General features: G+C 34.4%; 1 protein-coding gene across 1 annotated transcript; it reads right to left on the bottom strand.

Annotated features, from left to right (window-relative positions):
• Positions 1-2,233: 2,233 nt before the first annotated feature.
• LOC136824588 (large ribosomal subunit protein eL28-like) lies at positions 2,234-8,460 on the bottom strand. Its single transcript, XM_067080574.1, has 6 exons — positions 8,372-8,460; positions 8,163-8,248; positions 7,923-7,982; positions 3,266-3,329; positions 2,783-2,898; positions 2,234-2,354 (listed from the first exon to the last, which is right to left on the bottom strand). Exons 2-6 carry the CDS (start codon positions 8,241-8,243, stop codon positions 2,268-2,270), a joined length of 408 nt encoding a protein of 135 aa, XP_066936675.1. The 5' UTR covers positions 8,244-8,248; positions 8,372-8,460; the 3' UTR covers positions 2,234-2,267.
• Positions 8,461-12,102: the final 3,642 nt, after the last annotated feature.

Here is a 12,102-nt window from a genome sequence, read left to right as displayed (position 1 = left end):
ATTATAATTTCTTTTGGAAATTTCACAACGCATCTGACAAATTTTTTGAAGGCACCGAAAGTAATTGGGTCGGACATGATGTCCGACTAGAATCGATTTGGGTCAGACATTTCAGCAATTGGGTCGGACAATGTCCGATGTCCGACCGTTATTTCGAGCCCTGCAAAATTAAGGGAATAGTTTGTAAAAGTCAAATTTTGGTTAAAAACGGCTAAAATCGATTTTTGTCAAAAAACACCAAAGAAGGAGAGCAAAAAGCCAAATAATTGTTTTTTGATAGCAGTTTTCGGTTTTTTGTCGTGGTAAGATATAGTTCTTCCGTCAAAACAATTAAAGGGGTCATTTGAACCGGATTTCAGTTGCCAGCAGACTTGTTTTAGCAGTATATTTTTGTAAAAACGCTGATTTTTGCAAAAAACCTCCAAGAAGGAGTGCAAAAAATGTTTTTTTCAAAAATTTTGAATTTTTTGCTAAAAGGCAATTCTATTGGTAGCAATTTTCAAAAAAAATTAAATTCTAAAAACCTTTACTTTGCTGACAGTCAGCACTTTTCTAAAACAGGTAAAATCGAAAAAACACCACGGAGGAGTGCAAACTCGAGCCTCGTTTTCAAAATCGTCCAGGATAGACTTTTTAAGACCTGGGTTTCCATAATCAGCATAAAATTTCCGTTCCAACGGTATATAACAACCCCATTCTTTTTTAGGGTTAAGCAAAAATGCCATTTTTGGATTCTGCTCCCCAACTATTATATAATAGAGGATGCTTAATAAGCGATATTTCCTTTGTCCAGAGATATACGGCTAAAGACATTTTTAGCTGGCGAGTGTCTGCAAATATAACATTACGTAATGTTTACATTTTCTGTGAAGCACCAAATCATAGATTGGAAAATATATTTGGATTTCGAAAAAACAGTAGGCGGAAGGAAGTTTGCTTCTTTTCCTTGTTTAATGTGGAAATTTTGTAAACGATTAGAAATTAGATTTATTGAATTTAAGTGCCCTGATGTATCTTCTGTGTGCGCCAACACCATTTTGCTTCATAAAATAGTCGAACGTGCGCAACGCACTGGGCTCAACTTCAGTAGCTTCAAGTTATTTATAGGCCCAATTGTAGACCCCAAGATATTCATCAAAGGAACAAGTGTGCAAAATTTCAGCCAAATCCAAGCATTTTTGAAGTCTCCAGGCTGCCCTAAACTTTTAGCCCTGTTTTGGCGAAAAACTCGTCTCCAGGCCCCAAAAATCAAAATTTTCAAAAAAAGAAAAAAATACCCCCAGATATTCACCCAAGGAACAAGTGTGCAAAATTTCAGCCAAATCCAAGCATTTTTGAAGTCTCCGGTCTGCCCTAAAGTTTTAGCCTCGTTTTGGCGAAAAACTCGTCCCCAGGCCCCAAAAATCAAAATTTTCAAAAAAAGAAAAAAACACCCCCAGATATTCACCCAAGGAACAAGTGTGAAAAATTTCACTAAAATCTAAGCATTTTTGAAGTCTACAGGCTGCCCTAAAGTTTTTGTGACAGACAGACAGACACACACACACAGACAGACATTGTCAGATTGTAGCTCAACTGAAGTTGAGAACTACATTTTGATGCTTGAATTTGGACTTGTATGAGTGTATAATTTTTACCACACTGGATTCGTTGATCACTTTGGCTCCAGATAATTGGTTTATCAGTTCTACAGATATGTTGCAGATTATTTCAAGATATTTTAGTAATGTATATACAGTACATTTGGGGTTATATTAAATATTTCTGACAATACTTCTTTATGATTCTACAAAACAAAGGGAGTGTTGTTGTTCCCTTGTTAAATGTTAAATTAAAACAAACAAAAAACTCTTCTTAGGCTAACCGAAGAGCTGAAGGAAAAATTTTGATAAATTTACAGACCAGATATCTCATAAAAGCAAAAGTAAAAAATTAAATTACGGACTGTACAAAATGCGCGCATCAGATTGTTTTATATCTTTTTTGTTTTTCTTGTCTGGGATTCGAATTTCGAATGTAAACATTCTATTGAAAACGTTCGAAACGATCGTTTTTGTTCGCATATCAATGTCAATCAAACTCGCCAAGATTCTGTAAAATACATCGAATAAAAAAACCGAACCGGAAAGCGGTTGGTAGATCATTAAGCAGACCTATACTACCTGGGGTTTAGTAGAGGTCTGCGATTCAGACTAACAGAACAAGGATACAACGAAACAAAAAAGAGAAGTGATTTACAGGAGGGGGATTTATTTCGTGAGAATAAATTAGTTCTTCTTTCTTCGGGATCTTTGCTTTTTTGCGGCGGAAGTGTTTTGGCTTCGGATGATGGCCGATGCACGTCGAATGGCAATCTAAGGGAGGAAACAAACTGATTTTGAAAAATTCTTGGAACAGGAACGACTTTAAAAATACAACCTTTCGTGAAATTGAAATCTGTTTCAAGTGTCCAGGATTTCAATCCCTATTGAATTAGTGATGAAATCAGAAAACACAAGAGATCACTTTCGGCGTTGGTTTGCACGCTACAATTACACTAAAGTAAAGATAGTCGGCTTCCAAGCCTTTGTAGCTTCTGTGAAAAAAAACATTAAATTTATTGAGTAAATGATATAAATTGTGATGAGTATCTAAAGAAAATTCACTATTTTTATTTGATGTCTCCATTACAAGGGCCCGAAGCCTCAAGGAGAAATATTCCAAAGAAAAGACACCTCCAAGTACTCTAGTCATATCCGTCAGAACCCCGAACCATGTTGTGCACACAAGATAAAACACATACGTCAGACAGATCTTTGCGGTACTCGCTCTTGTTTAAAGTATCTCGGATAACTTTAATGGAGTGTCGGCTTCCACGGACAGTGGTTCGGCTAACAGATTTGGCTGGTTTGTTACCATCTGAAAAAGGAAAATATTTTCTATTAATTTGAGAAGTTGCTACCTATAGCCATAGATCTAGCATGCTTCCGCCGAAAAAATGTGCTGTTAAGTAGGAAATCCTCCCGAAGGCCACGGAACGTTAAAATAGAATTCTAGCACTCAACCAATTGGAAGTCTGGCTGCTTTTTGAAAACAATACCAACAATTTTATAATTCATTTTTTGCTTGGAATAGCTTGATCACTCCATCTAGCTCTTCAGGCTTTACAGGACTCCATGCCCCAATGACTGATGGTCAAAGATGATCGATAATTCACTGAAGTTTAAGTCAGAACTTACCTCTCCATGATAGAAGCAAAATAATTAAAGGATGCAGTGCCACTTACTTTTTGATTTGCGAATAGAAAGGACGACTCCTTTGCCACTTGGGTCAGCATCTACACCAACTGTCTAAAAAAGAGGACGTTGTGTAGAAAAATCATTTCGTTACTAATTAGCACATCACTGTGAGTGAGCTTTAGCAAGAAAATAAGGAATGATGCAAAAGATTGTTGAATCAACAGCACCAGTAGAAGGCTACAATTTAAAGAACTTCATTGAAAATTGGCTGTTGATTCTATATCTTGGCAATTTGTGAATGAAAAGCCCCACTATATAAGAAACTTTCAGCAGAGATTGCCAGTTTTAAATTTTCTTTTCAGACAGGTTCAACAATAAAAACCTATTATGCTGACAAAAGCTGTTATGAGTGTCCAGGATCTGAACAATTATAGTAAAAATTTCCAAATCAGAAAACACTCATGTCACTTTCGGCATGGTTTGCACGCTACAATCATACTATAATGAGAATAGTCGGCTTCCAGGCCTTTACATTCAAGCCAAAACAATCTTTTTAGCTGTTACTGTACTCAAAGAAAAAACAACAAATCTATAAGGTCTTGAATGTCTTGAAACCCTATTGCTGAGTCAATAGATGTGAAACAGCATCAAACTAGTGTCAAACTTAATTTTTGCATCCGACAGAGAATCTTCAGTTATAAAAGAACAGGAATCCCATCCTGGATGCAAACAATGATTTTCTAAGAAGAAATCAATACTTTTCAAATGTTCTAACATTCAGATGATATATTATGCAATTCAGTTTGTCAGAGGTGAAATAAAAGTTGTATCACCATAAATATTGGAGTAAGAAAAACTAATCATCATTATTGCATATCACCATACCTCTTTTGAGAGAGACTTTATTTTTAAACACTCAACTTAAAAGGGCTGAAATATCAAAATGAATTGAATATGTTTTTTATTTGAACACAGTTTATAAGAACATAAGTACAAGCACATCTAGGCTCAGCCAGGGGGGGGGAATACTAAAATTTCAAACATCATGACCTTTAGTCATGTGGTGGTATTACAAAAAAAGCCTTAGCGCATTTTAGTACCATGTGTACTAAGCATTTTAGTACCATGTGTACGGTACTAAAATTTACCAAATTTTAGGAAATTTAACTATTGAACGAGCATTTTAGGCAAAATGAAAAAATAACAACTTTCTACATAAGATTTAAACACCCCTGTGTCACAAATTAAGCAAAAATTTCCTTCCAGGTGGGAAAATACCCTTGAATTTCATCCCCACTAGGAAATTAAATTTGATTTCATCCCCACTCGAAATACTATGTTTAAAAATTGCACTCAAAAACCATCCCCAATGGGATTTTTAACCTTGGATCAATAGAATTTCTATCCCCATTAGCATTTCAATAGGAATTTTTATCCCCACTGAGGAAAAAGGTTCCACCTGGGCTGTGAAACAGGGGTGTATTTAATGTTCTGCATTTATATACTAAGGAATAAAAAATGTTTTCAAAGTTGAATGCTTTGTTTATGTAAAGAACCATGATTAACTGAATAGAAAAGGAATGGCAAGCTGTAAACTAGAGGTGAATAATAACCAATCAAGCTTTGCAATAACTAAAGTAGAGCAGAGCAAAAGTGTCTTGGCTGTTTCTGAGTCTTTATCTAGAGTAGAATAGATAGATCAGGTTCATGGACAGCTTAAATAACCAGAGTTGGCATTTTTTTGAAGGTCAAAAGACCCATTCTTTGAACCGAATTCCAAAATAAGGCTAACTTAGGTGGCCACTATGCTAAAATGTCAAAAAAAATTTAGTTCATGTGTACTAAAATTCCTTTTTCAAAAATTAGGTGGGGGTATGTCAAAAATCCTTTTAGTACTCATGTGTCTTGGATTTTAGTACCACTCCCTGGCTCAGCCAAAATTTAAGGAGCTCAAATGGAAGAAAAAAATGTGTAACAAGTTAGCTGTCAGACTTCTGCAATTCAGTTTGTCAGAGGTGAAATATAAAGTTGCATCACCATGATTTGTGTAAGAAGAACTAATCATCATTATTGCATATCAAAACTAGCTATGCCTAATTTCAGAATGATCCAAAATTTAGTTGTGCAAATTTTCTACAATAAATGCTGAGCCAGTATAATTTTTTCAGGAAAAAATATGGTTAAAGGTGTTCGAAATATAAAATATGAAAGAAGTGATAGTGAGAGTTTGAAGTTACAGTCGGGATACATGGACAGGGCAAAATACTCTGATCAAGCAATTCAGTTTGTCAGAGGTGAAATAAAAGTTGTATCACCATATTTTAAGTAAGAGAAACTAATCATCATCATTGCGATCATTTTCTTTTTAAATGTACTATTCCAGAATTTGCCTAATTCTTCCAGAGCTGCATGACACAATAATTTCTGGGAAAGGTGAAAGTTTTGTTCTCAGTTTAAAAAAGGATCATCATAATCAGTCCCGTCTTGAAACAACATCATTGAACAAAAAAAGATTTTTCGTAAGAACCACAGAAAATTTTGGCTAAGGCCGCACGGCCGGTTCTAAAATTTTTGAACATTTTTTAGTCTTGATGTTCTTGTTTTACATTATAATTTATTATTATTATTATTATTATGATGTATACAAGCTCACAGGCCCGAGGTGGACCTCTACGAACCGATTTCTAATTACAATGTTAATATGTCAAGTATCTTAGTTGGTGTTTTTCCCACGCTTTGTTTAGGCTTTCTTTAAACAATTTGATTGAGGTCGACTTGATGACAAATCGCGGTAGTGCATTCCATGTTGGGATCGATCTATAGTAGAAAGATTTCGTCTGAGCCCCACGAAAACCATCATCAGCAAAGTTTGGAACAAATTCATGATCATGGAATCTGGTTGGACGGGATTTTTTAACAAACTTGTTCTGAGTTGTCTGTGGGTCGTAAAAATGAATATGCTTATATATTTGCACCATATCACTGAAAAGCCTTCTGAACTCAAGAGATGGAAGCTTGAGTCTTTTTAAACGTTCTTCGTAGTGGAGATTACGATATTGAGGAATCAGTCTTGTCGCCCGTCTTTGAACACCTTCAATCAAGTTTATACTACGACGTAATTTTGGCTGCCATACTGATTGTGCATATTCCAAGTGAGGTCTGACAAAGGTGGTGTACAGAGTACAAAGTGCCGAAGGACTCAAGTCGTTAAAACTTCTTTTGATAACTCCAAGGATTGAATTTGCTTTGTTAACCTGTTTGGATATATGCTCCTCGAAAGTTAGTTCCGAATCGATCAAGATGCCGAGGTCTTTTTCTTCAAAAACATGTTCAAGTTCATTACCTCCAAGCTGGTATCTGTGTGCATGCTTGATGTTGGCGAATTTACCTATTGTTAAGACATGACATTTATCAGGATGGAACGTGAGTAACCAATCCTGAGACCACTTTTCCATTTCATCGATATCTCTTTGTACAACGATAGAGTCTTCTACCGAATCTATAGTCTTCACTATTTTCGTGTCATCAGCAAAGAGAAATGCATCCGAAACTACTTTGTCTGGCAAATCATTGATGTAAATGACAAATAGCAGAGGTCCAAGTACACTTCCTTGAGGAATCCCACTTACGACAGGGTTAGTTGTTGATTTGGCTGAGTTGACTTTGACCAGCTGCTTGCGATCTGACAAAAACGATGTTATCCAGTTTAGTAGACTTCCACCTACCCCGTAACATTCCAGTTTTTTCTTTAACCTCCTGTGAGGGACGGTGTCAAACGCTTTTGCAAAATCAAAATAGATGCAATCGACAACTTTGCCTTCTGCCATCGTATAACTTTAAGACAGAACAGGTGTTACTGAACTCAAAGAGAAAACAAACTAAATCTATAAGATCTTCTTGAATGTCTTGAAACCCTATTGCTGAGCCAATAGATGTGAAACAGCATCAAACTAGTGTCAAACTTAATCTTTGCATCCGACAGAGAATCTTCAGTTATAAAAGAACAGGAATCCCATCCTGGATGCAAATAATGATTTTCTAAGATGAAATCAATATTTGTCAAATGTTCTAACATTCAGAAGATATATTATGCAATTCAGTTTGTCAGAGGTGAAATAAAAGTTGTATCACCATAAATATTGGAGTAAGAAAAACTAATCATCATCATTGCGATCATTTTCTTTTTAAATGTTTTATTCCAGAATTTTCCTAATTCTTCCAGAGCTGCATGACACAATAATTTCTGGGAAAGGTGAAAGTTTTTTTCTCAGTTTAAAAAAGGATCATCATAATCAGTCCCGTCTTGAATCAACATCATTGACAGAAAAAAGATTTTTCGTAAGAACCACAGAAAATTTTGCCTAAGGCTGTGCTGTTCTAAAATTTTTGAACATTCTTTAGGACTTAAGGTTCTTGTTTTACATTATAATTTATAACTTTAAGACAGAACAGGTGTTACTGAACTCAAAGAGAAAACACAAACTAAATCTAAAAGATAAGATCTTGAATGTCTTGAAACCCTATTGCTGAGTCAATAGATGTGAAACAGCATCAAACTAGTGTCAAACTTAATCTTTGCATCCAACAGAGAATCTTCAGTTATAAAAGAACAGGAATCCCATCCTGGATGCCTAGTAAGAACTAGCATAACAGCGCAGTGAAATGAGCAAGTCACTCCATAAACACAAAAAGTTGAATTTATACCTTTTTGTTGATGTATCCATTTGAGGCAAAGTTATTGACTCCAGACAAATTGTTAGGTTCCTAAAACAATATTAAAGTTTTGCTGTCATATCTAGTTATCAAACTACAAAAACTCGTGAAAATGGAGAAAAAAATTATGTTCTCAGTAAAATAAGGTATCATCATTGTCAGTCCCGTCTTGAAACAGACATCATTGAACATTTCCAAACCAAAATTACACAATTTAAATGTTTTACCTACTTTAGTCAATGTCTTTCCAAGACTTTTGACAAGGAAGCAAGAGTTCTTGCGAACAATCGACCAACAAAGATCTGCACTCATCTCCCCTGAAAATAACATAATTAGAACATTCAAGAATTGAATCATCCATATTTCTTCAATTATTGTTGAAAGATTGCTAAGATAGGCATAGGTAAAAGTATCAATCTTCAACCACAGTTTAATCTCACCTTCTTTCAGCTTACGCTGTTTCACTAAAGAAGGCTACCATTTTTATCTTTGAAATTTACTCTGGAGATTCGAGTTGGCAATCCTACGAAAAAAGCCAATACATGTGAATATTTAGTTTTCACTGATTTCAGTTTTCTGACTGAGCTTGGTACGCTTTGTTTTGAGGCTTTGAAGTATAATCTTTAGTCATTCGACTTCCACTTGGAAATATTTCAACTTGGCTGATCTTATTCAGTCGGGTGTTTAAGATAAAAACTGCAATTATTGCTCTTTTCGGCAATTATTGCCGAAAACGGCAATTTTTTCAACGATGAAATGCTGAATCAGCAGAAAAATAAAAAAGTAAATAAATGAAAATTGCCGTTTTCGGCAATACACGGGTTTCGAATTAAATTTTTGCTTAGCTTTAGCTTTGATCCCATGTAAATTTGCACGAAAAATATCAAGTAAACAGAACGAAAATTGGCCGTGTATCAAGCAATTTTAGCTCATTTTTCCATTTTGACAGACTTTATGGGTCATTATGAAAACAAAAAACATTAAAATAAAAAGTCAATCGTTTAATCATATTTCTTTTATTGAATTTAAAATAGAATCAATGTTTAGAAAAAGGGGTTACGCGCGCTCCAGAACGCTTAAGTACGTTCCTCTACTCTGTTTGCATAGCAAAGACATGTGAGAGTGACAAAAACAAGCCGTAAATGTCACGAATTTAAGTTGCGAAGCGACCCAGAACCTCCTCGATTTGCAAGTTGCAAACAAAAAAATTGAATGACAAACAAACGCCGTATATTAAAGTAAGATGAAAACACTAGACACTCTCAGAGGATCTTGAATTTAAAGAGTTGTCGCAATAAACAGACTGTACCCTTATAATCATAAAGGTTGGTGAGTCCAGTCAAAACACAGATTTGATCTGTAGCGTCATGCTTCACCTTACACCTTTACTTTACAAAATGGTGAAAGTTTTACAATAAACCAAGGAAAATATCAAAATTTCTGAGAGATGAATTTTTTTGAATACTTATCATGTGTAAAAATGCTGAAAAAAGGAAGAAAAGTTTAGTACAGACCTTTTGCTATCCACAATGTCATGTCTGAATGAATAAAAAACTCAAGCAGACTTATGATAATATTTAAAATCCACTTTAACTAATTATACATTAGTGACTTAATGTTTTAATGTTGAGTTTTTAATTATTTAATATGAAATCGTAAATAGCAAAAGGTCTATTTCCAAAATATAATTATTTTAAATAAGGGACCACAAATACAGGAAAGCCTTCTGAAGAATATGGGTCATACCTGGTCAGCAAGTCAGTATATAATAAAACTAAATCTCTGAAAATCTAGGATCAGAAGGTCAAGATCTAAAAAATTTGTGACATTTTAAAGCACCAGACTTTTTCCTCTTTATTGATAAATCTGGATAAATGATATTTGTGTCATTTTCATTGTGATATTTTGAATTCATTTAAGTTTTGAGATGAATTTACAAATACATTTTAAAATTTCCAACTTGTTCAGTTGCAAATTCAATATTATTACTTTTCTATTTTGAAAAAATAGAGTCGGTCAGGCCTGCAGAACAACTAATTTGGTCTCACCTAATGCCAAAAAGAAAAAAACTTTCAAACCAGGGAAACGATTTCATTCTTCCAAAAAAATGCAAAAAAGGAAAATTCATGACAAAAGTATTACAGTAAACCACATTTTAGATGCATGCGAAGGAAAGGTCATAAGGCGTCAATCACATTATTTTTTCCCCAGGCAAAACCCTAAGGGCGAAATGTTTTGAAAATTTCAAACTCATTTTCAGACAATATCATGTATACCATTCGAAAGCTCTCAAAAAACTATACAGAAGACTTTTAAACGGGTATGGCCGATTTCATTACCTAACTCAAGATATTTCATGCGCAAGTTCCACTTTTCGCCACATTTTGGTCTAAAATTGACCAAAAATTGCATCTTCTGCGTGAATTTTTTGAGAGCTTTCGAATGGTATACATGATGTTGTCTCAAAAAGAGTTTGAAATTTTCAAAAATTTTTGACCTTAGGGTTTTGCCTGGGGAAAAAAGAAATTGCCCAAAAAAGGGATGTTCCACCAGTGGGATTTTAGGGGATTTTTTCCTGAGGCATAAGCATCCTATAATAGAGAAGGTCTGGAGAAAGTTTCAGCTATACATTATTTTTTTCCTACAAACAGCCTGTACTTTTGTAACACGACCACACTATTTGTTACATATCACGGTTGCAAAAAACAGTCGCATAGCGCTTTTTAACGCAAACAATCTTTGAAAAATTACGGACGGAAAGCTTCTTTGAACTAACACTGGATGATCCAATCGGCGACTAACGATGAATGTATAAAATGCCTTGAAAAATATTGGTAAAAAATCCGATAGATTTCCCACTTTCCGACTGAAAAGTGTCGGATTTTTAAGATAGAAAGTGAGTCGGTCGGACAACGCAAACACAACTTATTTGTGATCTACGCCTAAGTCATAATTCACGACAAAAGTTTTCCAAGTTTTAAACGCACGTTGAAAGAAATCACCAAATTCATGACAAAAGTTTTCCCCATTTTAAACGCATGCGAAGGAAAGTTCATAGTTCATGACAAAAGTTTTCCCCATTTAAAACGCATGCAAAATAAAAGTTAATAGTTACAACAAAAGTTTTCCCCATTTTAAACGCATGCGCATGCAAAATAAAAGTTAATAGTTACGACAAAAGTTTTCCCCATTTTAAACGCATGCAAAGGAAAAGTTCATAGTTCACGACAAAAATTGTTCCCCATTTTAAACGCATGCAAAGGAAAAGTTCATAGTTCACGACAAAAGTTTTCCCCATTTTAAACTCATGCGAAGGAAAAGTTAATAGTTCGCGACAAAAGTTTTCCACATTTAAACGCATGTGAAGGAAAAGTCTATAGTTTGCAATAAAATTTTGGTGTATGTGCGGTGATTTCTAATTGTCTACATCCATATTCAATGGGATTATTAGCTAACTTTTTCAGAAGTTAACGTTCTTCGTTGGTCATGGCCTGTGCTGTGAGCGTGATGTATATTCAAGTTCAAGTTTCAAGTTTATTTTTGTTCTACGAGCTTATGTACAGGGTTGTCGCACCACTTCAAAAATTGGAAATTGGCTGCTATATAATTTCCCTCACAAAGAGGTTTCACTTACCAGATGAGTGCCATTATTGTTGTAGAAGAAGCATAAAGTAAAATTCAATATTGATCATCATTCAGTCAATTTTGCTCCAGGTTCATATTTTTATACCTCCAAACAAACCACAAGGACACGATCAATAATATGAGACACCATTGTGGACATCATAAAATTGTCCAAAAATTTGTTTTGTTAATAAGTTTCTGAATTTTAATTGTCATGGGTCGAAAATTTAACAGAAGTTAGATATTAATACGTTCTTTAAATATTTTTTTTCAAAAAATTAAAAACTTCATTTTTGACAAGGATATGATAAAAAATTAACATTGTTAACATTTTATCAATTCAATGAAAGTCTAAAAAGTCTAAAATCCCCCAAAATGAAAAATAATTTATTGCTATCTTTAATTTAGCCATATATTAAATATTTACAAAATTTATCAGAGCGTTAACAAGATATTGATAAATTTGTAACACTACATTCAGGAAATTACGAAAATGGTTTGCTGCTGTTGGAACCTAGTAAATTAGATTTTAGACAATTTCATGAGA

The sequence above is a fragment of the Clytia hemisphaerica genome, unplaced genomic scaffold (genome assembly GCF_902728285.1).
Source record: "Clytia hemisphaerica strain Z4C2 unplaced genomic scaffold, Clytia hemisphaerica genome assembly, whole genome shotgun sequence".
NCBI classification, from domain to species: domain Eukaryota; kingdom Metazoa; phylum Cnidaria; class Hydrozoa; order Leptothecata; family Clytiidae; genus Clytia; species Clytia hemisphaerica.
This window is presented reverse-complemented; position numbering and strand designations above follow the sequence as displayed.

Coding starts and splice junctions, on each gene's coding strand:
- LOC136824588 (XM_067080574.1), bottom strand. CDS start 8,243: ATGAGTGCAGATCTTTGTTGGTCGATTGTTCGCAAGAACTCTTGCTTC. Junction 7,983..8,162: donor TTGGAAAGACATTGACTAAA/GTAGGTAAAACA, acceptor ATATTGTTTTAG/GAACCTAACAATTTGTCTGG. Junction 2,899..3,265: donor TTCTATTCGCAAATCAAAAA/GTAAGTGGCACT, acceptor TTCCTTTTTCAG/ATGGTAACAAACCAGCCAAA.